The sequence below is a fragment of the Hyaena hyaena genome, unplaced genomic scaffold, assembly GCF_003009895.1.
Source record: "Hyaena hyaena isolate Hyena2069 unplaced genomic scaffold, ASM300989v1 scaffold_210, whole genome shotgun sequence".
In the NCBI taxonomy this organism is placed as follows: domain Eukaryota; kingdom Metazoa; phylum Chordata; class Mammalia; order Carnivora; family Hyaenidae; genus Hyaena; species Hyaena hyaena.
This window is the reverse complement of record NW_024080841.1, coordinates 2,318,553-2,342,279: the sequence shown is the minus strand read 5'-3', so window position 1 is coordinate 2,342,279 and position 23,727 is coordinate 2,318,553. Positions and strand designations below refer to the sequence as shown.

At 37.0% G+C, this 23,727-nt stretch overlaps 1 protein-coding gene across 3 annotated transcripts in view; it reads left to right on the top strand.

Moving 5' to 3' along the window:
- ANKRD28 (ankyrin repeat domain 28) overlaps positions 1 to 22,628 on the top strand; it is a 206,487-nt gene extending 183,859 nt beyond the window's left edge. For all 3 annotated transcript variants that reach the window (XM_039242213.1, XM_039242212.1, XM_039242214.1), the window contains 10 exons: positions 2,277 to 2,364; positions 2,604 to 2,721; positions 3,278 to 3,497; positions 9,089 to 9,176; positions 9,266 to 9,349; positions 9,975 to 10,120; positions 10,730 to 10,812; positions 11,258 to 11,340; positions 12,824 to 12,915; positions 19,363 to 22,628. In XM_039242213.1, coding sequence (XP_039098144.1) covers positions 2,277 to 2,364; positions 2,604 to 2,721; positions 3,278 to 3,497; positions 9,089 to 9,176; positions 9,266 to 9,349; positions 9,975 to 10,120; positions 10,730 to 10,812; positions 11,258 to 11,340; positions 12,824 to 12,915; positions 19,363 to 19,649 — 1,289 coding nt within the window. In that variant the 3' untranslated portion in view covers positions 19,650 to 22,628. The remainder of the gene's footprint in view (positions 1 to 2,276; positions 2,365 to 2,603; positions 2,722 to 3,277; positions 3,498 to 9,088; positions 9,177 to 9,265; positions 9,350 to 9,974; positions 10,121 to 10,729; positions 10,813 to 11,257; positions 11,341 to 12,823; positions 12,916 to 19,362) is intronic.
- The last annotated feature ends 1,099 nt before the right edge of the window (positions 22,629 to 23,727 follow it).

The window sequence follows — 23,727 nt, the reverse complement described above, 5'->3', positions numbered from 1 at the left end:
AAAGACAATAGGTAGGTAACACCCTCTCTTGCTCCAGAGCAAGCCTTTCAGAAACTGTTAGATATTCAAGCAGGACTCAAAAACAAAAATGTTTTAAGTGGATTAAAACCCCTAATAAATGTGTGTAGACTGTTACATGGTAAGAATTAAGTCAAAGGCTGTCATTTTCTGTTATCTTATTTTGAAAAAGAATGAAGTTCTGTATCATTCTGTAACTTGAAAAATTATGCTGTAAGCACAGATTATTTACAGAGCTGATTTAAAGCTTTTATGAAGTGGTTTGCATTCTGTATAGATAAATATTGAACCAAGACACTAGCCAGCCAGTCCCTCAGAAGTGGCTGACCAATGTTAGATAGTCTAGAAATCCTATCCAGTGAAAATCCTGCAGTTTATTGGTGGTACCTACCTATTCAGTAAACACAGCTTTGCTTCCATACATGCCTCTCAAATTAGGAGAGTGCTAGGGAGTACTGCACTCGTAAGTCATGAAGAGAACACTGTGATTTTTTTTTTTCTGAAAGTGAACCAGTTTTCTCCTACAGTGATACTTATTATGCTTAATATTTTAGACACTGAACTTAGAAAACACAAAAACTTCTCAGTACCTTCTGTGCACTGAGTGCAAGTGAGTCGATTAAAGAAATGGTGGGCTGGGGCACCTGGGCTGCTCAGTCAGTTGAGCATCTAACTCTTGATTTCAGCTCAGGTGATGATCCCAGGGTTGTGGATTGAGCTCCGTATTGGGCTCCCAGCTGAGCATGGAGCTTGCTTAAGATTTTTTCTCTCTCTCTCCCTCCCTCTCTCCCTTTCTGTCTCTCTCTCTCTCCCCCTCCCCCTTTGCCCCTCTCCCTAGCTCATGCATGTGTGCTGACACATGTGCACATACGCTTGTGGGCTCTCTCGCTCTCTCTTGCTCTCTCTCTCTCTCTCTCTCTCAAAATAAATAAATAAATAAATAGCAGGTAAAAAAATAAAGAAATGGTGGGTCAACCAATTTCCTCGACACATCCCCAGGTAGGCTGCATTAGTGACAGCTGTTACTGATTACTGTGAGAATTGCTGGCAGAGTGTAGCATAAAGATGTGGAGTGATGTTGTACCACAAGTCTTAATCACTATTAGAATTTAACATAGCTTTTAAAACGTACTGTAGAATATTAGGCACCTAATGCTCTCATTAATTTGCCATCTTTTGAGGCGCTTGGGTGGCTCAGCTGTTTAAGCATCCGACTTTGGCTCAGGTTGTGATTTTATGGTCTGTGAAGCCCCACGTCAGCCTGAAGCCTGCTTCGGATTCTGTGTCTCCCTTTCTCTCTGCCCTCCCATGCTCACACACACACTCTCTCTCTCTCAAAAATAATCATTAAAAAAATTTTGTCATCTTAATTAGGAAGAATAGTGGTAGATATTCCTTTTTGTATCATTATGTGACTTACATATTTCTTTCAGCTTTGGATTTTATTATATTATGGGAAGAACCTGAATTTTGCAGATAATTTACCTTAAAAGCTTACTGTTCTCTTTTGGTTACTTCTGCTTTATGCCATTGCCCATTTTATGTATTTGGACATATAAATACATTCTTTAGAGAGATCTTTTTTCTTTTATTATGTATGTATCAGTTGGAATTCTCATAGTACCCAGTTAAAAGGTGGTGTAAGTGATCAGTGTTTTAACGTCTTACATAAAATGTTCAGAGGTAGAGTTAGTCCAGGGATTGATTGATTGAGCAGTGGTATCAGAACTCTCTATTCTCTTGCCTTTGCAGTCATGGCACAGAATGGCTACTGCCTCTTTAGACTATCACCTCTAAACTCAGGAAAAGGAGGAGGACTTGTCATTATCAGGATAAAAATATTTCCCAGAAGCCCTCAGACTTAGTATCTCAGTGATCAGAACTGGATCAGCACTTACCTTGAAAGCTGTCATTGGCAAAGAACGGAGTTGTGATGGACTTGATCTAATCATGATTTCATCCCTTGGCTGAAGGCATTTCCTTGACCACACTGCCACCACCAAAACCAAATAAAATGAGCATTATGTTAGCAGGGCAGATGATGAGGGATGGCTATGGCCATAACTAACCATGAGGAATTGATATCTGTATTCAGTTTCACCAAAGAAGGCAGTAGAAAACGTTGTATTTATATTTTTTCTCTTTGACTATTAAATTCAATGAAACTATCCCACAATTCTATCCAGAAAATGTGCTTTATGAAGGAAATTTCTATTTTATCATTATAATTACTGAAATTTTAAAATACCACCTTGCAGCAACAAATGGTCATTCAGAGTGCTTGCGGCTACTAATAGGAAATGCAGAACCACAGAATGCAGTAGACATTCAAGATGGAAATGGACAGTAAGTTTTAATAATTTTTAAATTATTTTTAAGATGTGTTAATCTTCATACTTTTACCCCCTAAAAAGTCTGTCATACTGTATAACTGAGTAACAACAAATACAGTTTTCTCACATTAAGCATACTTTAAAAGTTGCATCGCAAAAAGGCATGTTTAGAAAACAGGCCCGTACACGGTTTGCTTTTTATGGAGTAGAATCTTAAGCGGTAACACTGAACCTCTTCCTGTTGTTGCTCAGGACCCCTCTGATGCTGTCTGTTCTCAACGGGCACACAGACTGTGTTTACTCACTGCTGAACAAAGGAGCGAATGTAGATGCCAAAGATAAATGGGGAAGGACAGCACTGCATAGAGGGGTAAGCAAATATTTCCACTGCCTTTCAGGCCTCATTTTGCCGAAAACTGAACTAGGCTATGTTCACTTTTCTTCATTACATTTTTACCAGATAATCTTTACTCTTTCTTTTAGCATTATAGAGTTTGAATACTAATTTTAAACAGCTATAAAACACAACTTAATCCAGGAAACAGTAATGTTGGAACAAAATTTTAAAACCCTGAGACTTGAGTAGAATGAATGTCAATTTTACTTTTTCTCATCACAACTATTTTGACTTTTTTTTTGTCTTTTTTTTTTACCTTTGAAACCTTTCACCTTTTTCACCTTATTTTCACTAATTTATAGGTCCCTTCATTCCTGTGTTTTCTAATAGATGTACTTCGACAAAGTTACAGCTTTAAATGAATTTTTAGGTCAGTTTCAATAAAAATATTTAATGACTCAAAAAATGATAAATGCTTTGATGGAAGAATATGGAGAATATGGATTTCAAAAATTTTTAATTAGCAAAAATTGGCATGTGGCACCCAAGATAACATACTTAACTATCTGCAAATAATTTTTCTTTTCAGGCAGTTACAGGCCATGAAGAATGTGTAGATGCATTACTTCAACATGGTGCTAAGTGCTTATTTCGAGATAGCAGGGGCAGGACACCTATACACTTATCAGCTGCCTGTGGACACATTGGTGTTCTTGGAGCCCTTTTGCAGTCAGCAGCATCTGTGGATGCAAATCCAGCCATAACAGACAATCATGGATATACAGCACTTCACTGGGCTTGCTACAACGGTTAAGTATACAGATGCAAATCCATATTAAGTGCCATTAATGTACCGATCAGAGACAACAAATCTAGTCTCTAACATTCTGATATTCATGAATATTTATAAGGCGAAGTATAAGATCAATAGGAAGCATAAAACTCATTTACTACATGGTTCTTGCTTACTCCTCCTATCCCTTGTCATGCTAAAGCCAAGACACTGGTTTGTCAGAGATCTTTTGAGATAAGCTGTCATTAAGTTTGACTTTTTTCTAAATCTTTGCTTCAATAGGTACTTTGTATTTTAACATACTTATAATATTTACAATGTCTTTTGTATAGTATGCTTGTAGTTTAATCATGTTCTTTTACTTTGTAAGTGCACTGTATTAGGCCAAAAAAGGTAGAGGAAAATGAAAATGTTAACACATTCTGAACTAAAATCTGTGTGTGTTTCCAGAGCATATTGCAAGATAAGACCCTTATGTCAACAGTAACATGTATGCTCAACATTTTAAGGGAATAAAATCCTAGCAGATTACAGAAGTAGAAACTTTAGAAACTTTTATGGTTAACTTTGGGGCATGGCTATAGCATACATATTTTTAGCTTCCTAGAGGCTCACAGCCGTCACTCCTTTTATAGGTAAGCTTACTTCACTCAGAGAAGTATAAAGCTATGTTTAAGGTACAAATATTCAAAATGGAGTTTGGCTTATGAAATGTCACTAATTAAAATAATTTAAGTAATGAGACTTGTTGAAAGATAATAATTGTTTTCCTTGTGTAGGGCCACAGATTTGATCATGTTAGAAAATGCTAAGATACATGATGTACATTGTGAACATCAATTCTGTCAAATTTTGGGCTTTGGGCTTAGCAGGGATATGAGAGATTTTTATTTGTTTTGAATTTCATTGTAGCATTCAGATTACTATTAGTTAGTTGTGAGGAGCATACCTGGAAAACTAGTTCATAATTCTAACAACTTTCCCTCAAAATGTTAAGAAAATATAAATTGCCTCTTGATATAAATGTTGACTTGCTTAAAACGTTAAGTATAGTATTTATTCTAAAATTCAGCTGCCTGCCTTATGAGAGTTTAGGTTTCTGTCTTTCTGTAACATGCTGCTTCATGGTTCTTTATTGGAGCCATTTTGAGGTGTTTTTATTCATTTTGGGTTTTTTTTATTCTAAATGTTTACTTATTTTTGAGAGACATAGCATGAGTGGGGGAGGGACAGAGAGAGAGGGAGACACAGACTCAGAATCAGGCTTCAGGCTCTGAGCTGTCAGCACAAAGCCTGATGCGGGGCTCCAACCCATGAATCTTGAGATCATGACCTGAGCCAGAGTCAGACGCCTAACCGACTGAGCCACCCATGCACCCCAGGTTTTGTTTTTGTTTTTGTTTTTTAATTTATTTTGAGAGAGATAGAGTACAGACAGGAGAAGGGCTGAGAGAGAGAGACAGAATCCTCTGTGCTGTCAGCACAGAGCCTGATCTGGGGCTCAAACTCAAAAACTGTGAGATTATGACCTGAGCCAAAACCAGTACTCAGATATTTAATCTACTGAGCCATCCAGGCACCCCGTTTTGACAGTGTTATTGAGTTATGGTGAAAGAGGAGAAATCTGAATCTTAACAAAATTATAGTTTAATTGAATGTTTTCATAACTATTTTATAGATGCAGTATTTCAATTTTCATATTAATCCTTGTGCCAGAATTGAGAGTTCTAATCTTTTGTTGTGAGAAAATTTTGATTTCTTACAGATTGTTCTGTGATGACTGTTGGGCATCCATCATATCTGAGTACTGATGGTACCATCAAAACTTGAATAGTTCAGTGTATTACTAATTCACAAAGTTAGTTTAGTCAGTTTCATTTTTACTACCTCAGATCACTAGCCAGAACAGTTTTGAAGGTTAAAATCTTTGGATTTCAACTTCTTTTTCTCTTTTAACTCAGGAAAGTTGATATTTAATGAGTATAGTGAAGTGGCCAAATATTCAGGCTGGAGTCCTGAATCAAAAAAGATACTATATTTTGCCATTGGAATTTGATTTGTTTTTATAAGGTAACTTGACATCTGTAAGTATGAGGAAAACCAAAACCATCTAATATAGTAGGGAAACACCTTACAGATGTGAATGTTATTTAAGAAATGAAACTGTTTTGGGGACTCCTGGGTGGATCAGTCGGTTAAGCGTCCGACTTCAGCTCAGGTCATGGTCTCACGGTTTATGGGTTCAGACCCCATGTCGGGCTCTGTGCTGACAGCTAGCTCCGAGCCTGGAACCTGCTTTGGATTCTGTATCTCCCACTCTCTCTGACTCTCCCCTGCTCATGCTGTGTGTGTGTCTCTCTCTCAGAAATAAATAAAAGCATTAAAAAAAAAAAGAAATGAAACTGTTTTGAAGCAGTCTTTTATTTTATTTTATTTTATTTTTAATATATCAGAATTAACCATTGGAAAAAATCACACAGTAAAGCTATCTTTCTTCATGCAGAGCATTTAGTTGTAAATACACTACTGTGACTATCCTTTGGTGAGTTGCTGTCTAGTGCACCATTTCTTATCAGGTCTTTATGGAGAATATGGTTTCCCTAAAGTGACCTCCTGCTGTATTACTGCTGAATTTAGACTGTCTAAGTGTGTTGTGTACAAGAGACAAAATAGACAAAATTTTGCAGGAGCTACATGCCTGATTGCCTTTTAAGGAGCATAATAGATGTGTCTAATTTACAGACTGTGGCAAAATTGTGATGATTCTGAATTAAGCAGGAATGAGTTAGATGTGCATTGGCTATATGCAATAAGAGACTATACAGGCAGTCTAAAATTAATACCATATTTATAGCCAAAAGCCTAGTTTGGCATTCTGAAAGTAGTATATATAAAATGGTTTTATTTCCACTAGTAATTATTGTATAGCTAAAAACAAAACTGGATGCACTCCAACAGACCAGAAAACAATCTTTGTCTCAAAATTAAAATGGAGTGATGATAAAATTTTAGAAAAGAATTGGTTATGCATGCTAAATTTTAGAGTCCCAAATTTCCAGTTTATGTAGTCATTCAATCACAAGACACTCTTAAGGGTATTTATATTTCCCCTTTGTTTCTTTTAAAAATTGATAAATTTTTGTGAAGCTCTTGCATCCTCAGAGTATCCCTCTGAAGCATGAAGAGACCAGTTGTCTTGTCCTTTCATAAACAAGGACACAGAGTGATGAGTTTTCAGCTTGAGGCAATCCATAGCCCAGAACTCTCTCTTTGCAGTATGCAGTCTACTCAGATAATGATCCTCACAGCTTTCAGTCTCATGGCCTGGGAGTTAGAGCTATTAATATTTACTATATTGGAAATGAGAACTGAGAAATTTAATATACTTTAAGAGAATCCATTAAATGTTAATATAACATTTTTATAAAAAATAACCTCTTTTCAAATAAAATTTAAGTGAGAAGAGTGACATATTTCTTTACTGGCTAGTTCAAGAGAACACTAGTTTGCAGTGGCATCCCAAGATTCCCCAGACCCACTCCTTGAGAACTGTTATCCTAAGAAAATAGGAAACTCTGAAATCTATAATGGACACTTTCCATGGCTGCTTCTTGGTAATGAGTTGACATTTGGAGAGAGAGAATTAAAGCAAGGCTTCTCTGGGTGCCTGGGAGGCTCAGTCAGTTAAGCATCTGACTTTTGATTTCGGCTCACGTCATAATCTTACGGTTCGTAATATTGAGGCTCCACCGCCCCCCCCCCCCCCCCCCCCCCCCCCCCCCCCCCCCAGTGGCAGGCACTGCCGCTTAGGATCCTCTCTCCTTCACTCTCTGCCCCTCCCCCACTCATGCTCCATCTTTCTCTCTCCTTTCTCTCAAAAATAAACATGGGGATACCTATGGGTGGTTCAGTGGGTTAAGTGTCCCACTCTTTATTTTGGCTCAGGTCATGATCTCATGGTTCATAAGTTTGAGCCCTGCGTTGGGCTCTGGGCTGATGGTGGAGAGCCTGCTTGGGATTCTCGGTCTCTCTCTGCCCCTCCCATGCTCGCTTACTCCCTCTCTCTCTCTCTCTCTCTCTCAAAATAAATAAACATTATACAAATAAAACAAAATAAAATAAAGACTTCTCAACCTCAGCACTGTTGGCATTTTGGGCCATTCTTTGTTGTGAGGGACTACCATGTGAATTGAAGGTGTTTAGCAGCATCCTTAGCCTCTACCACACTATATGCTCTCCCTTACTCCATCACCAGTTGTGATGAGCAAAAAAAAAAAAGTCTCCAGACATGGCTACATGTATCCTGAAAGGCAGAATTGCTCCAGTCGGGAAACCCTGGATTAGAGAAAAGAACTGACATAAGATGGAACAATTATAGGTTTCCTAAAGCATAGTTTTCCTGGTGAAAACAATTGTAGGATAAAGATTTAGGGTGCCTGGCTGGCTCAGTCAGTAGAGCATGCAACTCTTGATCTTGGAGGTTGTGAGTTTGAGCCCCACATTGGATGTAGAGATTACTTAAAAATTAAAAACATAGTTTTAAAAATCTAAAATAAATGATACAACCTTTCATTTGCAGCCAGTACTATAGCAATTGGAGTATTTTAACTAAAACCCCAGCTTTGAAAATTGGGTAAAGAAAATCTGAGATTTGGGTTTTTCCTTGTTTTCAAAGTTGCTATTAAAACCTGTGAGCCTGAAATCTAGCAGTAATCCATATACTTGTCCTTTAAACCAGGAGTATATTTTCTAGGAAAATGTCCTACAGAATTACTTGGTTTTGTTTTCTTTTTTGAAGTACTGGAATGTTTAATTTACAGTATTGTTGATACTATAACAAAAACAAACTAGCAGTCACCTCAAAATACATAATTAGAAATTAGATCACTTATGATGCACTTTAATACTCTGAAGTTTTTCCAAACATTCAAGAATATGATTTCTATATATGCTATTATGGAAGGATGTATTTATTTATTAAAAAGACAAGGTATGGAATTAAAAATTTGCATAAAAGTTTTAAAATGAAGTACACGTTTATGTGTATGCAGTTGTATACACCTAGAAATTTTCTGGAACTGTTAAGATAATCGTGGTTACAGTCTAGAAAATGGAACTGGAGTTGGGGGTAGGGATAGGGGCATGTACTTTTTCCTTCTAGACACTTCTGTAGTATTTGAGATTTTATCATTAGCTCAGTAAAATCAGAAAATATTTAAATTTTGAAGTTAATTATGCTGTATAAATATGTTAATTTTAAAGTTCTTATTAAGCACTATAATTATGACTTATTTAAAATGACTGGATAACTCTGGTCACCATGAGAAAGAATAATTAGATGAATTTTTCCCCCCCAAAACAGATATTTGTTGTGTCAGTAATAAACTGCTATAAAATTATAATAAGCTTCTGAATTTCAGGTCTTGAGATTGTGCTTTGGATTTCAAAACTCCTAGAAATGTGATGTTTAATGCATTCATTGAATTCTAGTTATTTTAAATCCTTGTAAAGTTTTTTCTTATCTATGTTAGGGATATGTGGGTGTAAATGTGGGCACTTCAGTATCTTTTTTGGATTTTAATATCTGATTCTCATTTACTTATTTAGGTCATGAGACATGTGTAGAACTCCTTTTAGAACAGGAAGTTTTCCAGAAAATGGAGGGAAATGCTTTCAGTCCTTTGCATTGTGCTGTGTAAGTAAAGGCAGATGAATCACATTTGGTCTTACTGTTAACGAAGTGCACCGTTGCTGTGAGAGTGACCACTGTGTTACCTTACACAGGATAAATGACAACGAAGGTGCTGCTGAAATGTTAATCGATACCTTAGGTGCCAGCATTGTGAGCGCCACAGATTCAAAAGGAAGGTAGGAACTCAACTATGTAGGAAATAGTTTGATTTGTAATAGGAAAAATTTTAACTAATAGTGTGGAAGAATTTATAGAGAACCCATTATTAACTGAAAGCTGATTTTTATATTTGCAAGTATAAGTTGTTACAAAATCTTACTGTGTTTTCATTATAAAAAGTCTTTCTTATTTTTATTATGATTTCTAGCCAATCTTCCTCTTTAAAACCTGTAAAATATAAAGATTTCCCTTTTTTTTAAAGGTATGTTTGTTACCCAAAGATTATTGTTATTAAAGTTAGTAGCTTTCTAAATAGGAATAAAGACTAAAGGAGAGTCCATTGGTTGTAATAGGTGGCAGTATTGGATCAGGATTTATTTCTTTAAAGTTTCCTTAATGATGTAATTTTTTTAACAGTTTTATATTATAGTATGTTAATTGAGGGCCTTTTATATTATCAGAAATACAAATTATTCTGGCAGAAATTAGTAAGCTCCATTAAACCTATTTGTATCCAGGCAATGATTTTATAACCGAATATGTAAACTCTTGAAAATTGCTTGTCATAAATCCAGGAATAATTTTTTCAAGAGTATACAACCTACAGATTTAGTGAAGTTTTCCCATTTTTCTATACTACAGAACCCCTCTTCATGCGGCCGCTTTCACAGACCACGTAGAGTGTTTACAGCTGCTGCTCAGCCATAATGCTCAAGTCAATTCTGTGGACTCTTCTGGGAAAACACCTCTCATGATGGCTGCAGAAAATGGACAGACAAACACAGTTGGTAAAGAGAGTGGCTAAGGCTTTTATTATTACAATGCTATAATGCTATATTGCTTACTTATGTTCAACTTATGGAAAGGTTGGATCCCAAACCTTCTGATTCTACCGAATTTGCCACAGTTATCTCCCCACCCCTGAGATGTAAAACCTTTAACTTGCTTTCAGCCTACATTTTTATCTAGGGCTGCAGTGTTTTCATTTGCCCTTACTGATTGAAGAGTCCACTGTGGCAATGCAGTATAGGATAGCGGTTAAGACACTGACTTTGGAGTTAGATGGACTGAATGTGAGTCCTAGCTCTGCCAATTAAATGACCTTATGCCTCAATTTTTTCATTTTTCACGTTGAGAAAGATAACAGCCCCTACTTTGTAGAGTTACTGTGAGAATATGAATCCAGGGCACTAAGTTCTCACAGTTGATGTTGTGTCTGTACCTTTTACAATTATGTGATCATATATAGTGTGTACATTTTATATTATAGTATTTTTCTTGTCTTTAAACTTTCACTAGAGGGATATTTTTGCTTTGTATCTTTCTCTGTAGTGAGTTTATTAGTAATCCGAGATATGTATTGATAAACATAAGATTTGATGCATTTTTCCTCCTAGAGATGCTGGTTAGCAGTGCTAGTGCAGATCTGACTTTACAAGACAACAGTAAAAACACCGCCCTCCATTTGGCTTGTGGCAAGGTAGGTACACATTTTAAGGATATGTTTTCATTGTTAATATCAACAGTGGCATTTAAAGTTTTTCTGTTTCACTACAATGAACAGAGCTAGAGATCGAACCTCTCTAATGACCAATGGCATAAGATTTCTTAAGGAAAAAAATAAAATACTGTTGTGTGTTAGGCACCCTAATATAAAGTCTCCCTTGGGCCAAGTAAGTTTTGGAGTATGAGACTAAATGTAATTACTGTCTTCCTTTAATCTCTCCAGGCTTACATATTCTTGTCCTCTCCCCTAAGCCTACTCCACTAACACATGTTTGGACAAATAATTAATTAGCCAAGAAAATTCACGGCATCTATATGATGATATACATATTGTACGGGCAAGAGTTGAGGCTTATTGAGTTTATAAATTTATCTTTAATGATATCTAAGTTTTTAAGAGTTATTTGCCATAATTTTAGGGTCATGAAACTAGTGCCTTGTTAATACTGGAAAAGATAACAGATAGAAACCTCATCAATGCAACCAATGCAGCCTTGCAAACGTGAGTATTTTCATGTCTGGTGTAAACCTTGTGACCTAGAATTATAAAAATGATTAATAGGGTTTTTTTTCCTAACATGGGACCATTGGAAGTCAACAGTGGCATTTAAGGTTTTTCCATTTAAGAATACTACGTGGCAATGAGAAACAATGAAATCTGGCCATGTGTAGCAACATGGATGGACCTTGAGGGTGTTATGCTGAGCGAAATAAGTCAGGTAGAGAAGGACAAATATCATATGTTTGCACTTATAGGAGGATTAGGAGGAACTTTATTGAGGACCATGGGGGAGAAAAAGGGGGGAAATGGTGGGGGAAAGGGAGAGAGGCAAGCCATGAGAGACTCTTGAATACTGAGAAACAAACTAAGGACTGATGGATGTGGGGGGGGATGGGCATGGAGGAGGGCACTTGGGATGAGCACTGGGTGTTATATGGAAACCAAATTGACAATAAACTATTTGTTAAAAAAAAAAAATAGCTACAAAGGACTACCGTAGAAAAAAGTTTTTCCATTTAAATGGAAAGTCACAGAAGCATTGAAAAGTAGAGAGTCGTTTTTATAATTGATAAAATTCATTTCTAAAGTCATCACAATTAAAAGGCTTATTATTTTAAAAGTTTTTGGACTGAAACTTTAGAAGTGAAAATACTGTGGGTTTTTTTCTTCATCTGATTACCCATAATTTTATGAAGAAAAGTTATACTATTCTATGTGTTTTGTGGAAATGAACTGGAATGATATGTTATTTGACACCAGCAATAAATGAGGTTAAAGCTTTACATGTGTCTGTAAACTTAAAGATATTGGAGAAAGAATCAAGTTCTTCATTTGAGCAGCCATCTTTCAAGTGACTGCTTAAATCTTAGATACATTTCTCCCATTTTTTTCTCCCAATTTCCATTTGCTATTCTACTTTGAGTCTTGGTTAAAAAAAAAAAAAAAAAAAAAGAATACTGGTTCCCATTCACAGATCAATCACATCTCTTGAGGGTCTAGAAACTAGTCATGGAACCTGTAAATTATTTTCAAAGCCTATTGGAATTTGTGCTATTGCAATTTGTGGTTTTTATTGTATAGTCTATTATATATGTTTACCAACCTCATTTCTCAAAACAACAACTTGAGAATGCAGTTTAGTTAGTAAAATCTTTTTAAACATTGAGTCTTAGAAGGAAACAAAAGGTACTGGTAAAGGTGAATTGCTGGTGGGGCCCAATATTGTGCTTATGCACATTGGCAATATTTGACAGTGCACTCTGCACATTGATTTGCTGTCCTCCATTCCCATCTTTATTGCTGTTAGGACTGGGTGCCTCAATTTTGTATCTCTGGGTCATCGCAACTTCACAAAAATGCTCGTCAACAACCGGGGCAGGGGTGGGGGGCAGGCAGAGAGAGAGAGAGAGAGAGAGAGAGAGAGAGAATGTGCATGCATGGCCGTGTACCTGTGTATGTACATATATAACTTTTTTTCCTCTAGACCTCTGCATGTTGCTGCCCGAAATGGGCTAACAATGGTGGTTCAGGAACTTTTGGGGAAAGGAGCAAGTGTGCTTGCAGTGGATGAAAATGGTAAGTAGGTTCTGTATTTTCTTTCTTTAACCTGTATTTTACTAGAAGTCTTTATCTTTTGATCTATATTTGAAGTAAAGTAAATGGATTTTTTTATTGGTCAAAGAGTTGAAATTAATATTGAAGAGTACTTTGTGGCGAAGGGAATAAGGGCAAGAAAAATAAGAAAAGTCTATCTAACAGATGAACTTGTGAATTTCACTAACTTCGGTTTAGTATTACCACCATTGTTCATCTTTTATTCAAAAGAATTTGTTCTGTCAACAAATACTTAACCAAGGCCCTAAAGTTAATCTTCCCACTAACTCACTAGATCCTATCCCCTTTTGCCTACTTGAGCCTATCACTTCAGCAATTCTTCACTTTGTGTCCTGCAATAAGGACCTTTGGTAGGAGTCTTCCTAAATTATTCCCATCAGTGTATAAACATTATTTCCCTCATTTTAAAAAGTCTTCCTTTAATTTACTCCTGCAGCTACTGCCAAATTTCTCTCCCCCTTTACGGGAGAATTACTCAAGTATTGGCTCTCTTGCTGTCCCCAGTTCTTCTCTTTCATTCCCCTGGGCTCTCCAGTCAGACCTTTGCCCACACCACACCGCTAAACTATCTTAAGATCACCAGTGACATCAGAGTTTGGCACAACTGATTATGCCTTTTTCTTTTCTTTCTTTTATTTGTATAGGAATAAGGGTTTTAATGTGGAATTTAAAATATATAGGAATAAGGAAGTAACTAGGGATGTGAAGGTTGCAGTCATAGCAAGTGTCTATGGCAGATAATCCAAATAGTCTCCATATTTTCTTTTTATATTGCACACAGTTCCATGGATAAATAGGTGCACATTACTTTAGGTCAGGGTAAGAGGGAGATAACAGGGGCACCTGCGTGGATCGGTTTAGCGTTTGACTTCAGCTCAGGTCACTATCTCTTGGTTTGTGGGTTTGAGCCTCTCATTGAGCTCTGTGCTGACAGTTCAGAGCCTGGAGCCTGCTTCAGATTCTGTGTCTCCCTTTCTCTCTTCCCTTCTCCCACTCACTCTGTCTCTCAAAAATAAATTTTTTTTTAAGAGGGAGATTACAGTATTATCCTTTAGGTGAACCCAGCTTGCCTTCATTCACAAATACCTGGTTCTTTGAATTAATAATTGGATGAGGGTTTGTAATTTGATATTTTGATGGTTAGATTAGGTAACCAGATTCAGTGGAACTGAAATTTTTATTTTATTTTATTTTACTTTAATTGAGGCATAACTAACATGCAACATTAATGTTAATTTCTGGTATATACTTTTTTCTTAAAACTCTTCTTTACTTGGCTTTCAGAACTTCATACTTCCTTGGTTTTTGCTACTAGTTATTCCTTCCCAGTTTCTTTTGTGAAGTTTCTCCCTGTTCTCCCCAATTTCTTAATAATGGAGGGCTCTAGGACTCCGTCCTCAGTCCTTTGCTTTCCCTATCTACATCTAGTCATTTGGTTCTGGATACTACCTACGTGCTGAAAATTTCTGGATTTATATCTGTAGTCCAGACCTCTCACAGTCTCTATAGAGATATGATCGATTTGCAGACTCAGCTGTCTAATTGACAGTACTGTATGGATGTTTAATAAACAGCTCAAACCGAACCTGCTCAGAAGTTAACTGATTCTCCTTTTCACTGCCAAGCCATTCTCCCCATTCTCCTCATAGCCTCCTTATCTTAGTTGATGACAATTCTTATACTTGCTTAGGACGAAAACCTTGAGTCGTCCTTGACTTCTTTCTCTCACACCTAATGTACAGTCCTTTATATACTATTGATCCACCTCCAAAGTATCCAAAATAAGCCCACTTTTTTCTCTTCTAGTCTTACCACCCTGGCCTGCATCCTTCACTTATAATGATCTACAAGGCCCTACATGATTAGCTCTACCTCTGACCTCATCTCCTCCTCTTCCTTCTCTCACTCCATTCTGGCATGCCAGCTCCTCTGCACACCAGGAATGTACATGCATTGTGATCTTCATGCTGGCTATTTTCTCTGCCTGGAACACTCTGTCCCTAAGCAGTCTTTGACTAAGTCCCTCACCTGTTTCAAATCTTTACTCAAGTTTTATCTTCTCAATGAAGCCTATCCTGAACCCTATTTGTACTGCAGCCTGCTATAGACAGCTACCATAGCATGCTTAGTCCTTGTTAACCTGCTCTATTCTTCCCTCTTCCTTTTTTCCGTAGAGCTTATCTTCTAATATATTGTATATGACTTTCTTTTTTATTATGTTGACTGTTTGTCTCCCCACTAGAATGATCATAAGCTCCATGGGGACAGGGAATCTATATCATTTGCATTCATTGTTATATTCTGAGTGCTGAGGAGAGTGCCTGGACATAGTGATTATATGTTGGGTGAGTGATTGTGCAAGCACTGTGCTCAATTCTGAAGATACAATGTAGAATAAGACTGTCTACTTCCTTGAATGTGTTGGAGTTTAAACACCATTAGAGGTCCCTGGAAGTGGTTTATTTGGAATAAATTTAAAATGCAATGAGAACAATAAGAGAATCTTCACTCTTACAGGATCAGGAAAGGCATCCCAAAAAAGCAACTTGTAAGCCAGAATCCAAGGGACAAGTAAAAAAAAGTAGGGAGAGAGCTTTTAAGCAGAGAGTGTTACATATTTAAAGATCTAACACAAGACACTGTAAATATTGGAGTTGGGCCAGAGTCTCTGAGATCAAGTGGCAGAAAGGTTCTGTGCATTAAGAAGTTAGCATTTAGTCTGAAGGAGAGCAAAATTAGAATGGGAAAACAAATTAACATTTATAGTTGAGATAAGCCAATAACCAGAATTATGGTAGAAGCCCTGGAGATGAAAAGATGTAAATGTTTCTAGAGATCTTATGATCGGGCTCATAGAGACTTTGTGAGGGAAGAAGTCTCTCACCACCTGCCTTGGAGTGTTGTGTGGATGGAAGTGCCATTGTTTAAGATTCGAATGTGGGAGGAAGAGCTAGAGCTAGACTCCAAGTGGATAATGGGACATATGGATCTGGAGCCCAAAAGCAAGATCTAGGTTGGACATAAAGATTTGGGAATCATAAATATATGTAGTCATGAAATCCAAAGAAGTGAATGATATCAGCTATAAATTTAGACTTACATAGCACTTTAAAAAAAACTTTTTTTAATGTTTATTTATTCTTGAGAGAGAGAGAGACAGAGCATGAGCAGCCAGGGGCAGAGTGAGAGAGGGACACAGAATCCGAAGCAGGCTCCAGGCTCTGAGCTGTCAACACAGAGCCCATCACAGGGCTTGAACCCACAAGCTGTGAGATCGTGACCTGAGCCAAAGTCAGATGCCCAACTGACTGGCCACCCAGGCTCCCCAGACTTACGTAGCTTTAAAAGAAATGTCCATTATCAATAAATTACATTTCTGGAAATATAGCTACTATATATAGTTTAAAATGAGGAGCCTAAAACGCTAACCTTATACGTTTGGCCACATTGTGATACTCTGAATCAATAGCTAATATTCAAATCTTTGTTGATCGTTTTCAAGATTTTATACATATTTTTTCCTTATAAAGAAATGCAAGGGATAATATAACATGATAAGGAAGGTCACCTGTGACCACCTGGGTATCTTCTAACATGCTTTGCAATGTGAAATAGTAAACATGGTCCAAAGTTGATAAGTCATAGCAATATATTTCCATAGATTTTCTGAAGGAAGTGCAATATTTTATACTTGCATGGGATAAATTAGACCCTTGTCCTCAGACAGTTTGCTTCTCTTACTTTTTAGCTGACCATATCAACTCCATGCAGAAGAGTGGAGCCTGCTTTTCATCTTATTCCAACTATAAACACTCCAGAGGTGCTCTTCTCCCCACTCCCTTCTCTTATCCAAGGGATCATGGCCTATCTAATGGTTTGCTCTGCCTACAGTACAGTGGGCATTGAAGCACTCTCCTACTCATTTTGAGTAAGCAGGGTTTAATTTAAAAATGCACATGTGGGGCGCCTGGGTGGCTCAGTCAGTTAAATGTCTGACTTTGTTCGGCTCAGGTCATGATCTCACAGCTCGTTGGTTCAAGCCTCGCGTCACACTCTGTGCTGACAGCCTGGAGCCTGCTTCGGATTCTGTGTCTCCTTCTCTCTTCTCTGCCCCTCCCCCACTCATGTCTGTCTCACTCTTTCAAAAATAAATAAGTATTTTTAAAAAAAATTTTTTTTTTAATTTGAAAATGCACATGCTTCAGTCAGTCACTCCTGCCAAGCTTGTAGGGGCACCAGCTGTTCTCTTCAACCTTTGGAAAAGGGGAGATTTATGAAGAGGAAAAACAATTTTTTTCTTCTGAAGGCTAATACAGCATGGATAAAAATATATAGGAGATCTGGAAAGCACCAAATGCCCAGTAGTTAGAATGGATAACTAAACCATGGTATAATCACAATAATGGAATTTATAACAGTGAAAATGTTATATACTGTATACAACAAAACATGGATAAATCTCACAGATGTAATGTTAAGCAATAGAAGCTAGGTGTAAAGTAATACATACTGTTCCATTTATATTAAGTTCAAAAAAAGTCTAAACTATAGTTTAGTTATAGTGTTTATGAATACTGCTAGAAAGGATAGCATAGCCATGATTACCACATAAATCAGGATAGTGGTTACCTAGTTATTAGTAAGGAACATAGGGGGCTCCTGGTATGCTGGGTATATTCTCTTTCTTAATCTGGATGGTGGTTATATGAATGTTTGTTTTTTGATAGATCATTTAGCTATTTAAGAAACAAATGTGAGTTCATAAAATATATACAGCTGACCCTTGAACAACACAGGTTTGAACTACGTGGGTCATTTAATAACATGGATTTTTTTTTTTTACAGTATAAATGTATTTTCTTAAGACTTTCTTTTCTCGTGCTTACTTTATTACAAAAATACAGTTTATAATACATATAACATACAAAATATGTGTTGATTAACTGGTATATGTTATTGGTCAGGCTTCCAGTCAACAGTAGACTATTAGTAGTTATGTTTTGGGATGTCAAAAGTTATACACGGTTTTCATGGTACGTGGATGGCCCATTTGGTTAAGTATCCAACTCTTGATTTTGGCTCAGGTCATGATCTCACAATTCATGAGTTCCAGCCCCACGTCAGGCTCTGCACCTCTGTCTCTTCCCCTCCCTCATGGTCTCACTCTCTTTCTCTCTCTTTCAAAATAAAAAATTTTTTAAAAGTTACAGATTTTCAACTACACAGGGGTCAATGCCTCTAACCCCCACCACATTGTTCAAGGGTCAACTTGTACATATATGAGTGTGAAGGCTAAAACATGAGTATATATAGCAATAGGGAAAACTGTGTCCATATGTGCAAGAAAAATGAAGCTATATATTAAAACTTTCAGACGTTTGCTGCTAAAGTTCCATGTGGGGTAATCTAAACTTAGCATCATATTGTATGCTTTCCCCATCCTCTCTTTCACTTCATCCTCAGGGCCTTATACCAGCCGGGGTACCAAATGTTTACTTTCTCAGTTTGTTGATACTTTGTAGTGCCTTAAGGCTAAGATCAGTCTTCTAATGAAAGGAACAGTTGAAAGCAAAACATTTGTTTTGACTTAGGAGTTTTAAAGTTTACTTGTTTTTAGATGCCTGGTTAGCTCAGTTGGCTAAGCATCTGACTCTTGGTTTCAGCTTAGGTCGTGATCTAACAGTTAATGGGTTCAAGCCCCAGGTAGGGCTCCACACTGATAACATGGGTTCTCCTTGGATTCTCTCCCTCCCTCCCTCTTTCTCTTTCTCTCTCTCTCTCTCAAAATAAATAAACTTTAAAAAAATAAAGTGTGCCTGTTTATCTCCTGTTTTTCTTAGTGTACTTTTCCCCTAAGAAGAAAGTTGATCAACAGCCAACTGTCATTCAGCCAACACACATCTTTGGGCACCAGCTCAGCGCCTCATTCATGAATGTGTATACTTTTAGATTTTCAGCATGTCAGCTCTTACATAACTATAAATTAATGATTGAGATTCTTCCACCATTCTGAGGGAAGCTTTGTCAAGTTCTGAGGGAAGCTTTGTCAAGTTCTGAGGGGTGTTTTTTTTTCGTTTTGTTTTTAAATTCTAGCTCAGTATCTTCTGTAAATTTAGGAGGATATGGTTAGGTTTTAAGATCTTGAAGCAATCACCATCTCTGGGCCTCAGTTTCTTTCCTCTTCTATAACATAACTTACAGTCTATAAGGTCTCCTCCCACACTAGATTTCTATAACTTTTTTCTTTTCTACTGATTGGAAATTTCTGAATCGTTCTAATTAAACAATTTATTATAAAGCAGGTAATTTAAAATATGTCTAAAATTGAAGGTCATTGGGCTTATTTCCTTATATCCGTGAAATGAGTCTCAGGATGTTTAATTATTTAAATTTTATCTCTAATTCTAGGCTATACCCCAGCTTTGGCCTGTGCTCCCAATAAGGACGTGGCTGATTGCCTAGCTCTCATTTTGGCCACCATGATGCCTGTCTCATCAAGTAGCCCTTTGTCATCCCTGACATTCAATGCCATTAACCGTTATACCAACACCTCAAAAACAGTCAGCTTTGAAGCCTTGCCCATCATGAGGAATGAGCCTAGCTCCTATTGCAGTTTCAACAACATCGGCGGGGAACAGGAGTTCTTATACACCGACGTGGACGAGCTCAATGACTCAGATTCTGAGACCTACTAAGAGGCTGAGCCAGAGGTCTAAGTGAGGAGTTCTGACACTAACGCTTCAGATTGTGCTTTTTCAGGAAAAAGGCACCCTCTGATTCACATACAAATTCAACATAAGAGGAGAGATTGCAGAGTGAGCAAGTATGAGAAATGTGATGACATTAGGAAGAAGAGTTTTAAAGGCAAGTTTTGCAAAAGGAACTTCTAGAATCTTGAAATAGACTTGACCAGAGGAAAACACTTTGATGTCAAGTTACTTTGTGGAATTATTTAATTTGGTTTTGCAGTGCCAGGAATAATTTGGGACACTGTGCACCCTAATCTGCTTATACAAGCAACACTATTCTAAAAGAAGAGATAAGGACACTAGATTAAAATTTTACCAATAAAACTACAACTAAATTTAAGGGCAATAAAAGTTTGGTATAGTAGGCATTATGTGCACAGCAAATTGCCAAAGGACCAAGTAACTTAAAAGTTTTTTAATAGAATGCCATTTTGTGGAAACTGGAATAGGTGAAATGAGAAACTATCTAAACCAAACTTTAATATTTCTGAAAATGAAACTGAGATTTGGTTTTAAACATTGATTTTTTTTAAAGAAAACATCTGAAAGCCTTCGAATACTGTATTAAAACCATGAGAGAAAGCAGATGTATTTTTACATTTTTTCTTTTACATAAAAATTTAAAAATTCCAACTTTTATAATAGAATTAAAAACCAGCTGACTGAGTGCAGTCAGGGTGAAAATACTTGTGATGTTGACATGAGATAGATTGGGGTCGGGCTGTTGTTGCCCAGTTTTGAATGGTTTAGGTTTAAAATTGAACTATTTTTGTTTGAAAATGTAAAGAATTTCTTAGAAGAAGAAAATTTCATGAAATCAAAAAAGTAGATTATTTTCACCCTGTTGCAGCTCTGTGGTCCTGGAAAATGGAGTTTTCAACCTCACTACTTAGGATGGTACACCTTGGTCACTTATGTTACTTTTGTGCCTCCACAGTGGATTGGGGGATTTTTGTTTTCACTGTCTGGTGAATAAGCAAAAGAAAATCCCTTGTTATTGATAAGTTAACATCGGGTCTCTTGGAAGGCATTTCTGTATTGGGTCCTATTCAGATTAAAACATGCTACTACTTGGGGAAGGAAGCAGTTGCCTGCCGAATTGGAAGATTGCCTTTCAAATAACAGAGAGAAAGGCTGATGTTTAGGTTTTTAAATAACAATTTGTATGGTTCTGCTTTTACTGTAACTGTCACTTTCCCAGTAAGAATGATTTCACGTATGTAGGGGGTCTTACAGATCTGGGTGAAGTTCCATAAATTTTCACAGAATGATATCCAATTTCATTTTATCCTTTTTGTATTGTGCAACTGGAAACTTTATGACATTGTAAATTATCAGCTGGTTTTTCTGAATATAAAGTGTGAAAACACAGAACAGTATTTTGATCTATTTGATAATTTTGTGGGGTTTTTGAAGAATAATGAGCATGTACATAGAAATAGTGACTGCTTGAATACTGTATTTACTTGCACTCTTTCAGTACATCAAGATTCCTGTATATTTTAGAGTATAATAAAACACAGATGTGAGTTGTATTTAATGAATAATGTATTTGTATCTGTGCATATTACTTAAAAATCTATAAAGTTTCTAGGGCATTGACTACTAGATTTTAAGCATTTTTTTCTAAAATATTTACAGAAATTATAAATGTAATCCTCCATCTTTTCTTTATAATATAAAGAAGTCATAATGGACCCTTCCTAATTACTAGTGGTAGGAAGGTGAATATGCATTTTAAAGACAGTGGACTACATTTTCTATTGTACCTTTTGAAAAAAATGAAAAAAAAAAAAAAACCTCAAGAGGATTCTAAAAGTATACATATGTGTGCTTTCTCTTTCCTTTTAGGAATTCTCTTCTGAATTCCCTGAGGGAATTTTCTAGAATCTCAGAATTGAAAGAGACCTGAGGTTCATCCAGTCTAACCTCTTAACAAATGCAGGAGTCCCTTCTACAAGGGTGATCTTTCCACCTTGAACACTTCCAGTGACTCTACCTCACCAAGCAGTCCATTCAGTTGTTGAGCAGCTCTAACTGTTAGAAAGGTCTTCCTTAGATGGAGTTGAAGCCTCCCTCCTGGTAACTTCTGTCCTTGGGCCCGGGTCTGTCCTCCAAGAGAACGCTGAGAACGTTGGAAGGATGAGTCTTACGCCCTCTGCCATGTCTTCTCTTTTACAGGCTGTTTGACCTACCTGCTGAAGTGATTTCCAGAAGGACTCATTAAAAACACTGTTAGATTTACCCATCTAATGAAATCCAAGGTGTAGCTATAAAGTAACAAGCTGTTTTTAATTTATCCTCACACACAACAGAACTTAGATCTTGCATCACTTTATGTAAATGATGCTACTGCTGAAGTTATTTGTGAGGTGGTTTTTTCAATTGCTTGCCCGCCAGGAAAACTGTTTCCTTGCTTTGTGGTCGCATTTTGTGATAGTCTGTCCCCAGCTGATCAGCCACTTCTTTGGTCTACACCTAACGAGGGGAAATCCCAAACTGCTGGTCCAAATAGTATTTGAGCAGCACTAGTATGGTTGGAGTATGCGCATGGACAGCTTCAGTGAATGAACACAGGGCCACAGTAAGTTCCTTTACAGTTACACCTTGTATGTTAAAAGCATTCAGACCCTGCTCTGTAGTGGTTTTTATCTTCATACAGAATAGAAGAGCCTGTTTGCTTTTTTAACTTCTGTGTGAAAGATGACATCTGAAATATCTGATGTGTATTATAGTAATACCAGCTTCTGCTCTAGAACTACTTTGGGGGAAATGGTGGTAATAGCAGATGACTTCCTTTAACAAGACACTCAACTCAAACAGTGCCATTTAGTTCAGGAGATCTCTAAGTGTAGCTGTCAATTTGGGGTTTAATTTGGCTTATATTGGACCTTTTAAATTAAATAAAGTTTTTTAATGCAATAAGTCAAGTGTCTTTCTTTTTTACATGCAAACTTCTTTTTCTTTGTTTCAAGCTTCTTTTAATATCCAGTTAGTATTCTAATTAGTTTTTACCTTTCTTTACAAACTTGACTTCTCACAAAAATTATTTTAGAATTTAGATGAACCTGATGGGGTTTTTTAAATATTCATCCAACAAATATTTATTGCTTGCCTGCTGGCCATATACTTGAGGGTGGGAATGGGCAGAAAGTGATCATAGAAAGCATGGTATTGTCCTCTAGGAGTTAAAATCTCACCATCGAATGACATATACCTGAAAATAGGAAGTACGAGAGTGTAATTGAGATGAACTGCTAGGGGAGGTCAGAGAACAAAAGATGACTCTGAAAAGGAAGGTCAGAATAGGCTTTCTGGGAGAGATGACATTGAGACTGGACATTGAGGAACAGCTATACTTTTAGCAGTTGGAGAAGGAGCAAATGTTAGCCTAGGTGAGAAGAATAAAATCAGTAGTTTTGATCTATTTGATAATTTTGTGGGGTTTGTAAAATGGCTGGTGAAATGGAGAGGATGGAATAGGTGTTTGCACTTAGCACTCCAAAGCACAAAAAGACCGTGCAAACCTACAAGAGAGCTAATTATACGTATGTACAGAGATGAGATACAAAAGTGAGAACAAAAAGATATAAATAGGTGACTAGGGGAGCAGGCAAAAAGGACTTTAATAACCTTGTTCAAAATCACCTTGTGCTGGTAATAGTAAGTCAAAATGCCTATTCAGTGTTTGTCATGTACCAGGTGAGGTTGTAAGAAATTGAAATACATCTCTTAACCCATGAACTATCTTATGAGGTAGGTACTATTAATAGTACCATTTACAGGTGAAGCCTGAGGCAGAGAGGTGAAGTGACTTCCCCAAGATTGCCTGGCTAGTAATTCCTGAAGCCTAAATTTAAATCCAGGCAGTCATTTCTATAGTCCGTGCTCTTAACCAACTAATGACTTCTAACATGCCTTCTGGTCTGGTCTTTGCTGAAATTGGTGATTTTGAAGTTGGACCACATTCCTGACAACTCAGTTATGTAGGTTCCTTTCAGTTTTATTCCCCTCAGTCCCTAAT